This window comes from Epinephelus lanceolatus, chromosome 17 (genome assembly GCF_041903045.1).
Source record: "Epinephelus lanceolatus isolate andai-2023 chromosome 17, ASM4190304v1, whole genome shotgun sequence".
Taxonomy (NCBI): Eukaryota; Metazoa; Chordata; class Actinopteri; order Perciformes; family Serranidae; genus Epinephelus; species Epinephelus lanceolatus.
Genome location: NC_135750.1, coordinates 21291494 through 21306825, shown reverse-complemented (window position 1 = coordinate 21306825; position 15332 = coordinate 21291494). Strand labels below are relative to the sequence as shown.

Below are 15332 nucleotides of genomic sequence, written 5' to 3'. Positions count from 1 at the left end.
AGTGATGGACGTAAAGTATGAACAAAGCTCTTAAGTTTGACAGCTTTAATTAATAACCAGCAGTCTGCCCGCCAGCTGGTGTTTCCTGCTCCTTCCTAAAGGGAAATACCACTGACTGGCAGGTCTTAAATCTGTATTAATTGTTCTCTGGATGAGCAAATCTTCCAGGAATCTCAACGGTTAAAGAGGGAGTTGGCTCATGGGTGGAAAGGTTGCTTGTTTGAATCGCTAGACCAGTTTGGCAGAAGAAGAAGTCCTCTCCAAACTCTCCACATATACCTTAAAAGCTTTAAACTGGAAGCACATGATTTAATAGTGTATTGTTATAAAGGTGTTATAGATTTTCTTCTTCCTGAAACCTCTCTCCCTGAAAGCTGCTTAAATCAGAACATGATCTGAGAGCATACAGAAGATTGTTTTATGCATATATGCGGTTTCTCCCGCTCTCTGCTGTATTGGCAGGATGAGATGGAAGATTTTCATATTTCCAGCAGCGACTCAAAAGTTCCTATTTTTTAGCTGTAAAAATATAATATATAGGTCAAGTTCATGTATGTTGCAGAGCTCCATAAAATGAAAGATAAGGACATTTCATGGATCTCAGTAAAATGCACAGCCGTTAAAAACTTAAGTTGATGTACACACGTTCCACTGCTGATGACCGTGTAATGGATGATCTTGACCGACACGTGTTTGTTTTCGCTCATTTCCACATGAGCTCCACAGCCAGACTCAAAATAAGGACACCAAAACAAACCCTGCATTGCTTCGCGTGGCACAGATTCAAGCTGAATCACATCGGCTCGTATCAGATCAAATCAAAAATGAATGTGCTCGTGTCCAATTGTTGACCTACTTAAAAAGATATCTCTACATAAATAACCACAGCTTCGGACTGAGAGGAATATTTCATAACATCTCCGATTTGGCGCGGCAACGCAGTCTGGGTGATTTGTGTGAGAGAGCGCAAACATCCGAAGAATTTGTTCATTCTGTCAAAGCACCTGCTGTAGTTTCATACTTGCGGTCGCTTTTTGGTGTAGACAGTCAGTGAACTGTTGGTTTTTTCTTTAACTGAACAGCGTTTTCCCCTTTGAGGCTGACTCAGAAAAACATCCACTCTCCAGGTATTCGGTTACACTCACTGGAATACCTGTCATGAGACACGCAGGCCAGGACAGAGACATTTATGTAACAACAGGAAAACAAGCTGCAGCGTTTAGGCAGGAGGTAAATTGTTTCACAAAGATGATATTGCCTCCATCAGTGTGCTTGTCACCATTGGGGATTAAGGTGTAAGATCTTACATATAAATGTTTATTGTATCCAAAGCCAAAACTCATTATCACGGCTCTGTTGTGTATTTGTTTGTTCATTGATTCATGTATTCAGACGGTGTCTTTTATCGAGCTGTTTATGTCTGGAAATTTGTAAAAGAAAGGTTGAGTTGAGGTCAGATAATCAGCATTTTTGTTAAATGAAAGGATGGTCAGTGTAAAATATATACAAGCAGCTCTGGAAGCTTCTGTGAACTGCGGATTGCCTGGTGATTTGGCAGGAGTTGATTTTCCACTCGGCGAGGTCAGGAGGCTTAGCTGTAGCCGTTTCTCTCTTTAGCACCGTGCCAGGGAACTGTGCTGTGCCTCCTACACTGTTTGGGAAGGAATTAAACTATTACAGTCCTCATGAAGACACAAAGCAGCGGCCCACAGCTCAGTGGGCCGCCGCTGACAGTCAGCCAAACATCTAGTGGTGCTCTAAAATTCAAGCTGCTGCAGTTTTGCTACATTTCAGGTTCCATTGCTGTGGTGCATAAACTGGGTCTGTCCTGCGGATCTCTACCGGACCATCTCTGCTGGTCTGCGCAGCTTGGCAGAAGGCTGATGTTGAAATCAGGCACTGAACCAGGCCACTATCCTGAAAAAAAAGTAAAGTTAATTGTAAATTTCTTGGCACACAGCCTAGTTTAGTTTGTTTTCTTTTCTTTGTTGAATCGCTCAATCTGGCAGCGTTGCTTCTTTTTACTGGTTGCTGGCTCTGGTCCTCGGAGAAACCGGACTTACAAAATGCTTTTGGTGGAAAATGTCATTATTGTTAATTTGTCTGCAGAGTTGTAAAATGACACCAAGGGGACAGGGGATAGGCAGATAATTATATCAGTACTGATAGAAATGCACTTTATCTTTGAAGCAGACCGATCACATTAAGAATCGCTGCTGCAGAGCTCGGTCATAGCAGGTCATCATCAGCTATTGATGGCTGTGACTATATTGATGATTTTTCTCTATAATAGAGTATTCAATTATCGTTTTTTTCCTGTCTTTATTAAAAACATGACAAGTAGATTATTCTGTTATAGTTGCTGATGAATTTACTGTTCACTGACTAATCAGTTAATGAAGTGATCACATCAGCTCTACAGCTGTTAGAGAATTCTAACAAGCACTTAAAACTGTAGTGACGCTGCAGGACGAACATGGAAGAGACTCATTTAAAGCTCAAGAGGGGAAGATGTTGCTCCTGGTTTAGGGAAGGGCAGAGAGGGCGAGTAAATAACAAGGAGTCTGAAAAGAAAACCAGAGGAAAGACGACCAGTTATAAGCTAACCAGCTAGTTTTGGGCACTCCTCCAACCGCTGTATGTTAAGATAATAAAACCCAGTTCTCTGGTTAAAATTCAGCCATCATTCAGCTAGCTAGCCAGCCGTGCAGCTGAGTCACATGCTTTACAGTATTATGGTTTCCAGACACATCAAACACAATCTTCCTAAGAGAATAACATAGTCCCCAAAATGTCAGACTCTTCCTTTAAAGTTAATTTTTGACCTCAGAAACAAAACAGTCTGAACTCAAGTTCCTCCTATTAGCTTTGTCTGGTGCAGTCAACTGCATCACATGGTTTTACCTCAATTTATTTACACACATAGTGAGCAATCAAAAAGCACAAGTATGAGAAATGTCTCAGGAAGACATACATATGAAATAATTGCGCAATACCTAACACAGTGCAAGTGCATTTATCAGTATATAAGCAAGATAAACTGACCATTTCTTGTGCTGTGGCTTTTCGTAATGTAAAACCAAAGTTCCTATTTGTTTCACACACAGGCGATCGTGGTTCCTAACTGGTGGGTCACGGTCCAAGAGTGGGTCGCATGTCCATTCTGATTGGACCACAAGTGACTCGCTAATGTCTCAAGTTTGTAAAAAACAGTTGATTTTGAAGTACAGTGAGTTTCTGGCACATAGCTTTTATTGTGAAGTGCCATGACTAATGGACAGCTACTTGACAGAGACAGCAAACTAGCTTGATGACACGGCCAAACACAAGTATAACGCTGAATGTATTAAACTGTGTGGACCTTTAACTAATGATAAAGGAGAAATCTGGACCCTGTGGCTGGATCAGCTGGGAACCACTGATCTAAAACACATTCCTGATGGCAGCAGCTTAAAGAAGTTTCAGAGGACATGTACTGTATCAGGTTGTTGATAACCTTATACGCTTTTTGAGGACTTGCTCAGTATTAAGCTTTACCAGGGATCTTTGTTTTTTGCCAGTAATTTTAGAGCTGAGGTTAACAACACCTCATCCTTTCGTCAAAGGGATGTAAACCAGCAACATCTGGTCCAATCACACAGCCCGTTCCGATGTGTCTGACTTGTTAGAAGCCTCTCACTGGGAGGCGGCGATTCATTGTTCCTGTTAGATTTTAAAGGTTATTCTTTGAAAGGCCCCCGTGGCTACAAAATGAGAGCTATATAGTTCTCTCCAGGTACAGATGGAGACGGTAAAAGAAGAATGAAGTCGGAGCTAATAGCAGATGTGATAAAATAGGTGTTAAAGAAATAAGAGTATGGAGGGAAGGTAAACAAGTGGAGAAGAGGATGATTAAGTGTGACTATGGAGAGTGGGAGCGCTCAATGAGAGAGGTTAAATAAGTAGTTATGATAATGACTTGAGAGACTGTTTCCAAGCACAATAAACAGAGGTTCATTACAGAGAGAGTATGATGTCAGGCAGGATTATATCTAATTAGCACATCAGAGCTAAAGAACTGAATGAACCAAGGACTGAGTGGATAAATTAAAGAGTATAAATATGCTTATTTTTACAGTTTACAGCCTCTAAAGTAAAATGTGGCCACCTGACATAATTTTTCAGCAGTTGTTGAGATACCATTTTGGTTCTCCATTAAATGCCAGCACTCATTTGCTCATCAGAGGTCCTCAGCATAAGAGAGGGCAGTTATGAGAGAGCAGATGTCTGAAGTGAGTCATACAGGCATTTAGGAAGTTAATCATTACTATCTCGACTATGTTATCATTACTCCGCTGTTTGAGTCAGCTCAGAGAAAGAGCTGGTCATCTATCGGTCAACTCACAGGACGACACTGGAACATTATGTTCACACAGCTATAAGGAATAAAGATACCATCCAGTGTCATCAGTGTTAACATGATTTTCCTCTTTTTATCAGTTTAACTCAGATTTCAGCCAAGAAATGACTTTCCAAGTGATTTCACTGTCACACACACTTCAGAATAAATCATTAGAGTTTTACCGTCCTTGGAGTGTTCCGTGTAAGCTGGTCATAAAATCAGTCCGAGCTGTCTTAAGTCAGTCTTTTTATTGTTTAGACCAGGGGTGTCAAACATACGGCCCATGGGCCAGAACCAGCCCGCCAAAGGGTCCAATCCAGCCCACGAGATGACTAGACTAAGAGGTGCCAGGTTTCAGGAGCAAGTTAAACAATGTCTTGCCTACTACATGTAAAATTCTGCTTCAGATGCTTTTCCATCCTGACCAGGATACAGTTCTCTGAAATTACAATGAATACTAATGGTGATCATGTTTAAAGACACTGAACATTGTGCAAAATATTGTTAATCAGCAGCTTCAGTTCAAAGGAATCTGTATCAGGAAATGTGCGGATAAATACACATGTAATGACAGTGATAAGTAAACTGACCGAATGTTGAAATTGCCCTTATTTTTCTTAAGACATTCATAAGGCTGTTCATCTGTTTTGTAAAAGGTTGAACGTCTACAGAATGTAATTCTTTACACAAAAAAGGGGAAAGTATTGGAGCAGATGTTACTTATAGGTCAGTGTGCGATAGTCTTATTGGTCCAGCCCCTCTGAGATCAAATTGGGCTGTATGTGGCCCATGAATTAAAATAAGTTTGACACCCCAGGTTTAGACGTTCCAACAAAATCAGACATGCTTAATATTATCGTAAATTTTAAGTCTTGGCTCATGCAAATGGGGAAGAATAGCTGCGCTGCCTCCAGCCCGGAACAAGAAGCAGCAAACCAGGTAGACAGTCAACATGAAGGGGACTCCAGGGAGACAAGAACGTGAACAAGTCTCGGTTCTCTTGTACTGTGGGAAAGGAGGAGAAACTGGTGAAGCTGTGAAGGGAACAAGAGTCTGTATTCAATTCGGCATGTACCTGATCCACCAAGTAGCACTTATTTTAGTGGGAAATCTTGATTTTTGAAACGGTTCGCCTTTTATTCACACATTCTCCTTCTATCTAAATAGCTTGGTAGTGAGTTGTGGTGACAAAATCCAAAATGTAAAGTTTGTGCACAAACTAGAGTTATGTGTTTTTGTGGACATTTAAGGAGTTGTTGATATGTCATATTTCTAAAAGCGAGCTTGGCGTGATATTTTCCTCCAGGAGCACAATGGGAAATTGTCTTGAAAGGAATCTAGGTGTCGTCTTGCACATAGTGACCCTGCAAGATCCCCAGTCTTTACTTCATCTTAGTGTGTGACTTGAAAACTCACAGTGTCTTTAGATGTGAGAGGGTGTCAGACTTTAGATTCTTTTAAAGTCCTCTAGTTTATAGACGGCATAAGTCATATTTTAAGTATCAAGCTGAAGCAGTATGCCGTTAAATATAGTGCTGGTTGCTATAATAATGTTTTATTGCTTTGATCTGATCTTTTTCTCCCTCCTCCACTTCTCAGAGCTGTTGCTTCAGTTTGCACGTATATTCCACATGCCTACAGGAGCCCCAAACAGCAGCCTTGAATGTCAACTATTAAAATAAAAAGTTAAATTAAATATTCAGGAGACATTAAAACCAACCTTGGGTGAACTATGAAAGAAGGACAACAGAAAAAAGACAGGGACAGCATGTTTGCGTACTTGTGTGTGAGAGGAAAAAAAGGCGGTTATAGAGGAACTGTGCTGTTCGTGTACAGAAAAACAGACCAAAGGGCAGAGCTGGACATTGAATTTTCTATCGATTGGTGTCAGGTCATGAGCTATAAATTTCCCCTTAGTTAGAAATGAAATCAATACGTAATTAGTTTCTTATTGAAATTACCAGGCCCCCTGTGTCTTTACATTAGCTACCCAAACACTATCTGATCCTGCTCTTTACTGTCCCTCCCTACCCAGTCTGGATGCTGTCACTCGTCATAGTAGCTATATTGTTAAAGAGGATTAAAGGTTCATAGTTATATTTTGGGTTTCTACTAGAACATTTTTACATGCTTTAATGGACAAACTACGTTCTAATTTCATACCATCTGTGCTGGGACCCCTGTATTCACCCTCTGTGTTGAACGCGCCTGTCTCTTAATGCCCTGCTCCTAAAAAAGCCTGGTTTGCTCTGATTGGTCAACATTTCCAGGACTTGCTTATCTGACTGTCTCAGCACCATCATTACAGCCGGGGAATGACTGTAACAGAAAATTGTGTCACTTTCTACTGTCAGTTATCACCAATAAAAGCTTCTAAGCACAAACTAACCTGTTCCAGCAAGAATATGATCTGAAATTAGGGAGAATTGAACAACTTTGACAACCAAGTGTACATGTTACACGCAGACATTAGCGTGTCACTTTATGTAGCAGTGCAGGCTACATAATGTAAACACTTGTAGTAGTGTGCCTGAATCAGATGACCATGGAAAGAAATCCGTCATGATTTGATGTCAGCTAGTAGCTCAAGTAGAAAAGACAGTTGGAAACAGAGTATTGAGAATAGGCTGAAGCCTGAGGCTTTTGCTTTCAGGGTTTACCTTAACATATGTTTACCTCATTATCATAATACATATGTCAGAAAATAAGCAAAAGCATACTAAGTCTCCTTTAAAGGCATAGTTTATTATACTGTAATATGCTTATTTGCTATCTTGCTGAGAGTTACGTATATGTAAATGTAGAACCAGCGTAGCTTGAAGGCTGGGAGCAGTGGGGACAACCAGCCTCACTCTGTCCAAAGTTGAAAAACGTCCTGGAGTCACTGTGAGCGGAGACTGCAGGAAGTCACATGTAGTTTTCTTGGCCAAAATTCTAATTTGGGAAGATCTCACAAGTGACACGCTTTCCTGGAAAGCTTGGCCTACGGCTGTTGTGGCCACCGCTGGAGAAACTTAGAGGGGCCACGACTTCCAAAAACTGATAGATGCTCTGGAAGTCTTAGTTTTAGTCTGGAACTCCCTCAAGGGCACTGGAGATGCACTCACAATGCAAAACAGTGGAGCACAGTGTGCACAACCATGTTGCAGTGACCACAGGCGATTTTGATTTGTGATGACTGTGCCTAATTTGGGTTTGTTAGATGTCAGTCTATGAGACGTTACAGCAGCCTATGTGTGAGATAGTACAGTATAAAAGTGAAAAACATTTATTATTAATTAAGTTTTTTCTGGCATTTATAAGTGAGACAATTTCCTCTCAAGCCACTTGTACTAACTGTCACCATGCCATTTACGAAAGATAAATATTGGTGAAAGCAAGATCATGCTGAAGGTATTTTTTTATTACAACAGCCTTGTACCTGCAGGTGCATCTGTTTAAAAACTCTCTGCGGAGGCTGAACAAGTCTACAGCCTCACGTCCTCCAGCTGTGCCTCTCACAGCGCCTCATTCTTCATAACTCTCCCTCTGTCTCGCAGTCTGTCTCCTGAGCGCTGTGCTCCGTGGCAGCCTGGTGTTTCGCCTGCTCTGTGACGCACTGAGGCAGATTTCGCCTGGCACTACTTTAATCAGACAGATTAACTGACAGTATTGTGTTTTTTTTTCTCTTTTTTTATCATCCTGTGCATCATTGTGTGAAGCACTTTTACTCTTTCTGTAAAGATCAGATTCAGGCGGCCGATAATTCTCACCACGCAGGACCTTTTCTGCCAGCACAGGAAATGTGATTTTATCCTGTCTGTTGAATAATACAGTAGTTATTATTTCTTTAGTTATATCTTTGTTTTGTTCCTCAGGCGGGGAGCCCGACTTCAGTCAACGCTCCATGCAGTTTCTCCAGGACGTCGGTTTCACCCTCCAGCCAGGACATCTGCAGGTACAAACCACCTCAACCTCATTTCACTCTTACTGCAGTGATGACAGTTATGTTCGCAGTGATATGAACACCTGAGGACAACACATTCTGTCTGTTTATCAGTACATTACTGGTGCAGAACCTAATCAGTGGGCGATGTTTACCCTTTACCCTTGAGCAATACACTGTAACTGTTTGAAGTAGCCTTGGCCATAAGTAACCTCCTGTTAAATGCATTTTATAGTCTCATGGGTCATACAGTGTTTGGTAGTTTCATGCAGAGGCAAAGCCCCCAAAACCTTTGGTCTCCTTTTTGTTTTCAAATGCATGATGTCTTTTCCATTTCTCTTTTTTGTCTTTTCCCATTTCTTCTCCTGCTGTCCTTTACCGCTGACGTTCCTCTTTTATAAACATACATGCACAAACACTTTCACATCAGCAGTCAGGATCAGGACCGTCAGAAGCAGACCGCAGTGGTTCTGTTGAACTCAAACGGTAAAACCTGTCAAGGTTCAGGAGGTATTTCAGTGACCACCCTCTGCGCAGACACCCTACTAGCCTCCAAACACGCCAAACAACGAGACTGGCTCTCACTGCTCCGCCCGTCCTCAGTCAACATCCACCCTGGCGGCTCGCTAAGGTTTTCTGTGTCTTTAAACGATGTGGGCCAACGCGTGGACAGTCTTTGTCGTGGTCTGCACTTTATAGACCGCACCTGCTCCGAGGGAGAACTGGAGCTAAAGCCCGAGTCAGCTCAGCCACCCGCCTCGGATCGAAGGGCACACACACTCGACAGCAAGCTGGCTGCGGCTCCCACACAAAATCAAGCCTCAACACGCACCCACCCCCACCTGGTCCCCTCCTTCACCAACAACTACAAATACATGTTGAGCACCCCTCCTGCTAATTGTCCCCCATATGACTCTGCCACAGTCGCCCCTCCTCCTCCTCTTTCCCACACCCACCACCTCCACCCTCACCACTCCCCAAGTGGCAACTTCCTCCGTCTCCTCCTCCCCTTCTCTCGATCCTCTACCTCGGCCAGCCTGCAGTGCTCTGAGCTGGGCAGCTACGCCTCTCACCTCCACAAGTCCTCTAGCGTCCTGCTAGAAGGCAGCGAGTCAGGGTTCCCTGTCGAGGATCTACTGGGAGATGACGATGTGTTTGAGGAGGACCAGCCCAGTCCAGCTCCAAAGGGAACGGGCCAGCTGGAAACCCCAGAAACAGTCACTGCAACTGGGACAGGAGCTCTTCTAGCCCCCCTGTGCTATATGGATGAGGACAGCGACTTGGACTGCTGCCCGTCCCCTTTGTCAGAGAAAACTGGGCCACTCTCACCCTATTCATTCTCTGGAGACTGGTGCAGGTGGGTGACTGTCTGGATGGTGTAATCCACACCCACCCTTCCTGTGACTTGGTAGAGCCCAGTCCATCCCTGTGCCGTTAACGTGGCAGTGAATCCCAGAGCCCTGTGGAGTAGTGGAGAGCTTCTCATCCTGTAGTGTAACTACTGTGAATATCTTACACCACAGCAGTATCTGTCCTCAAAACCCTGCTTTGGAATGGAGCTGTTAATCAGGAGAGCCTGACACATAGATGCTTTAGTCCGCACACACACTGCAACACCATAAGCTGCCCTGATTCAACCCCTCATGTGTGTCTAGAACAGAAATATGACTTCATTTCATCTCATACCATTTCATTTCACTCCACAGTTATCTCCATGGTGTGCCAAGTTTTTCAAAGTTCTGTCAAGCTGTGTTTTTTAAATAATTCTTCCTCGTTACTAGATCGATGAGGCATTTAAATTGTCTTACATAGGCTGCGAAAATTTGTGATTGATTTTGCCCGTAAGCTTTAATCTTTGCCACAGAGGCAGGAGTTGGGGACAATGGCACTGTTAAAGAAAAGACAGAAGGGCAGAGGTTGGGGTAGAAAATTTAATAGTTTTGAGGAATGGTGTGTGTGTCCGTCTGAGAAATAGTGTAACGGAGGCAGACGGGGCACAATAAATGACGCTGAGCCGATGGAGTCTGTCTGATTGGGTCGACAGGGCCGTCATCAGTCTTTTTCACATTGCAGTCTGTGTGCAATCTGATAGGCAGAGCCAGGCTATGTTAGGAAGGACAGATTGTGAGTAATATTTGATTTCAGACCAGGTCATGGCTGCGTGGCCCCTTCAGACAAGGCTTGGTAGCAGTAGATCTCACTAAGTCGCCAAGAAAATAAATCTGAGCCCTACATAGATCATGTTGAGCCCCCCTGAGTTACAGTATCTGTCTGTCAACACTCATCAATCCAGTGAACTGCTACATGGCTGAGTATTAAGTCTTAAACACAAAGGAATTTCAATTACATATGTCTTTCTTTGGGTTTTTTTTTTTTTTTTGGCCCCTCAGCTGTGGTCTGTGCTTGTAGTCCGCTCCAGATTATACGTCTTATACATCAGATGTGGGCTGAGGGAGAAACATGAGCTTAGAATTGGCAAGGTGACCAGGATCAGAGATCAGGAGGCAGATTATTGGCTTCAAATAGCCTGCGTACTCTCTGCCAGCACACACTCTCACACAGACAAACACACACACACATCGTGGCAGCTTTCTGTCATGTGGCTTGAAGCGTGAGCTGGGACCGCAGAGCCTGACCTCACCTGTAAAAGTGTGTGTGGGCGGTTTTTTTGACCAGAGGGTGGCATGTTAATTATTAGCCAGTTCTTTTATTGACAACACGGCAGAAAGTAATGATTGAAAGTCTCCTAGGAGGTGACTTGGTCTCTTTCCTTGTCAGAAATGTCACGATTTAGAGAAACTTAAAGGGATACTTTGCCAATTTTGAACCAGCTTTGTATCATAACAATGTGGGCAGTATGCGTACTCCAGATTTCCCTGATTGTTTCACATCATCCGGCTGATTTTCACTGGCTCTTGGGCTGTTGTTCAAACTGTAAAACTAAGCAGTGCTGCGTTAAATATTAACCAAGAGTCTGTTACTGCATCACCTTTTTGTCATTTGAAATGTTTTCAGGAACAGATTTTATCTTACTGTTTAACTGTCATATAAGATTGTTTGTTGCCAGCCGGCCACCATATTGTTTTCCAGTGGGCATTTTGCATCACATCATCCACCACTGGGAGTGTTTATTGGTGTGGTACGGTGCAGTGCATTCTGGTAGTTGTAGGTTTTCTCCCTCTTGAGCAAAAGCTCTTTTTCTCTGTTTTCTCTGGTCAAGTAGCACCAATTTCAAAAGTATTTGCGTCTTTTTACGGGTCCGTGTCATTGGTCCGACAGCCCATTGGTCCGACATCCCATTGGTCCGACATCCCGTTGTTCCGATATGTGATTATACTAGGCTATACTGTATTTGTGTACCATAGAGGATCAGCAAACGCAACAAAAGTAGACTACTGGTCGAGATACAAGTGTCATAGAGAGGAGAGAATGAAACACCATAACCTCCTGTTATTAACTCTGGGGTCGGGGTTGTGTGGGGAGCTCTCCGTGGTGCTGAACGGCTCCTGGCGGGCGTATTTCTGCCTTGATGGTGCGCCACGACCGGCTCTGGGTCAGCTAGGAAAGGCTTGAGGCGAAGCAGGCTCACGGCTTGTGTGTTTGCCACTTTCTTTTTCATTTTAACCCACACCATGATCTTTTCCTAACCCTAACCAAGTGTTTTTGTGCCTAAACCTAACCAGACCTTAACCACAGGGCATCATGATGATTTCAGAACAGCGGGACTTCGGAACAATGGGTTTAATATGGTCGGAACAATGGGATGTCGGACCAATGGGTTGTCGGACCAATGGGCAGACCCCCTTTTTACAGCATAGACAGTCCAGTTTTACAAAAAGACTGTCTTTCCAACAGTAAAATACAACTTTAAAAGGACAAACACCTGTCTACATTTAGTGGTTGTCACTAAAACATCATTGTGTGCATCCTAACAAACCTTCCTCATAAATATTTCCAAAGCTGATTTCTTTGTTGTCTTCGTACCTCCCTTTTGGTGGTGCACTGCAGCATTGATTGACAGGTTACCGCCACATCTGTTGATCAGCTGAAAGGAGAAAAAGCGGGTGTCATTTAACCCCTCATTCATCTAATAGACGTGGCCAAACTTTGAAGTAAATGATAATTATTGTTGTCAGGGACTCTTAATTTTCACTGCTTTTTCACCTTCTCTTGTTCTTTAATCTTGCCTTTCCTCTTCTCTTCTTCTTCGTCATCTTCTTCTGAATGATTTAAGACTTCCTTGATCTGCTAATTTGCATTATCATCCTCTATGGTCCTTGTGCATGTACTTGTAGAGCACCAGATACAAACAAAAACATGGCTCACTAGAGCTGCTAGTGTTCACAAGTACCTTTAGGTTTTTACATCTCGCAATATAAACCACTAGAGTCTATGTAATTCCTTAACCTTCCTGCAAAAGATAACTCTACTCTCAGCAAATTTAATATTCTCTTTTAAGGCAAACATGGTCACAGAACGAGAGACAGGCAACCTCTTAAGGCGTGCAGAGAGGGTAGAGGAGTAAAAAGGGAGATGGCTTCCAGTGGTGCTGCCTCTAATTGAATTGTGTTTTTCTGTGATCAGCTTGTCTCTGCTGGAGTGTAGAGCTTAAACTGCTCAGACTAAAAACAGGCTGAGAACAGGAGAGAACAAAACGCCTCAGATGCCACACTCTGCCCCATACCTCCCCTATAAAAATCTGTTTAGTAGAAACGCAAAATTAAAATAAAAAAAAAAACCCAAAAAAAAACCATGAAAAGCAGATGGTGTTGAAAAATTCATTTGAAAATAAATACATAAACATTTGAGGATGAGGACAGAGCAAGGAATAGCTGCAGGGAGGGGATCTTATAGCGACACACTGAGAGAGAGAAGAGTGCAAAGATCGGCTGAATGCCACAGGAGAGAAGTACGAGGAAACAGACAAGAGCGAACAGGAAGAAAGTGAATGCCTTGCCAGGGCTGTAATGTTGCAGAGCCTGTTCCCCTCTCAGCTCGTGATTTCCCGACTCTGTTTTGCTTCTCATATTTTAATCTTGACATACTGTAACAGCGCCTCTGCCATCTTAAAATTACTATTAAACAGGGTGTGTTTTGGCTGCTCAGGCATGCAAATTAAATTTTAACTTCCCTCCCATGCCTTAAAATACTTGGGGGTGTGCTGCAGCTGACACTGATACAGTGAATTTAGCTGTTTGGGAATATTCCTCTAAATGTTCGGATGATGTGCACGTCACTTTGAATGACAAGGCTGAATTTTGAATGCTCTATTTGGAAGATTTCTTTCTTCAAGGTGCCTTTTGCAGCAGTTGTAAGACCTGAAACCGAAAATTCTCAGCTCAAGATTGCAGTCGTCTTCCACTCACATTGTTCACTGATCACTTTATTTCCACCGTGGCTCCATGTGGAGGTGTAGGGATTCTTTTGTTGCTCTGCCCTCCTACGTTAACAAAAAAAATCTGAATCAACATTAGAATAATTTGTCAAATCTGTCCATATCAGCAGGCGCCAACCTTTCATATGAGCTCTAAGAGAGCCCAGGTCCTCAGGCTGGTTTTTGTCTTGTTTTTTTGAAAGAGGTCTACACAACAGTATGTGTGGGATGAGAATCTGCAGTTCATCATCTTGTGATCCATGCAGACAAACACAAACAAGCCAGCCATAGCCAATAGAAAAAAACCCGTCTTCCAGAGATGTTAATTGTGCCTCCTCTATCCCTTAATCCCCCTTCCCTCATTCCTCTCCCTCAACCTCCTCCTCCATATGAGAAACCCGTAGAAATGCCCTATTTTTAGCCTCCTTTGTTCACTTTGTCTTTTAATCTTGTAACGCTTTGGCCAGATCAGTGTCTTCTGGAAATAGACGTTATCTCGCTCGCTCACTTTCGAACATGTGTGGGCGCATGTGGGTGTGCACGTGTGTCTTCATGTGTTCTTATCCTCCCCTGAACCTGGATAAAGACAAGCCAATTTGAAACACCCTGCTCTCTTCTTCCTCTCCACCTTCTCTAAGTGCTTTTGTTTACTTGTTTATTATTTCCCAAAGAGAAGAGCCAGTGCTCTCTGCATCTCACTCAGGGGGAAAACACAGTAGAAACCTCTCCTGGTTTATGCATCTGCTGATGGAAATCGGTGGATGAAGTGGATTTGAAGTAAAGGTTTAGATAACTGCTTCAGGCACTGTTGTAGTTATGTGTGGTGAAACAAGGAGCAGCTGATTTTTGAGGACTCTGCCCTGGTCTGAACTGTTGCAACAAGGTCAATGTTCTGACATTACATTCTGAGATCGTAAGCAAGTTAACTTCTGCTTCCTGTTTGTGTGTGTGTGATGTTGACTTGACCTATGGCGGGTTTATAGTTGTGCAGTGGCTCTATGCAAAGCCTATGCCGTAGTCTGAACAAGTGACCTACGCTGTTGTGAGCATTTATACTTGTGCGGTGGTGTGACCGTGTCGCTCCACACTTATACCGCCAACGTTCTTCTGTGAAGTGCTGTAAAGTTTGGTTGATTCAAGACACACATAAAACACACATTGCACATGGTTTAATAGCAACATTGTCAAAAACAGGTACACAAATCAGCTCCATTATAACTTGCAAGGTTCACAGACAATTTAGGCTACACACTTTTCCCCACATATACAGTGCCCTCCAAAAGTATTGGAACAGTGAGGCCAATTCCTTTATTTTTGTTGTAGACTGAAAATATTTGGGTTTGACATCAAAAGATGAATATGGGACAAGAGATCAACATTTCAGCTTTCATTTCCAGGTATTTACATCTGGATCTGATACACAACTTAGAAGATAGCACCTTTTGTTTGAACCCACCCATTTTTCATGAGAGCAAAAGTATTGGAACATGTGACTGACAGGTGTGTTTTGTTGCCCAGGTGTCTCCCAATTACATTGATTATTCAAACAATAAATAGCACTGGATGTCTGAGCTCAGTTTCAGATTGGGTACGATAGGTTTTGCCTGTGCAGACTGCATTTAGAGGTGGAACCAACATGAAAACCAGAGAGC

General features: G+C 42.9%; 2 protein-coding genes across 9 annotated transcripts in view; both read left to right on the top strand.

Moving 5' to 3' along the window:
• marchf8 (E3 ubiquitin-protein ligase MARCHF8) overlaps positions 1–15332 on the top strand; it is a 112597-nt gene that overhangs the window by 82102 nt on the left and 15163 nt on the right. For all 8 annotated transcript variants that reach the window (XM_078160543.1, XM_033613444.2, XM_078160539.1 and 5 more), the window contains one exon: positions 8239–8318. In XM_078160543.1, coding sequence (XP_078016669.1) covers positions 8239–8318 — 80 coding nt within the window. The remainder of the gene's footprint in view (positions 1–8238; positions 8319–15332) is intronic.
• LOC144458339 (uncharacterized) lies at positions 8352–14034 on the top strand. The gene has a single exon (XM_078160537.1). The coding sequence runs from the start codon at positions 8714–8716 to the stop codon at positions 9686–9688; it is 975 nt and encodes a 324-aa protein (XP_078016663.1). The 5' UTR covers positions 8352–8713; the 3' UTR covers positions 9689–14034.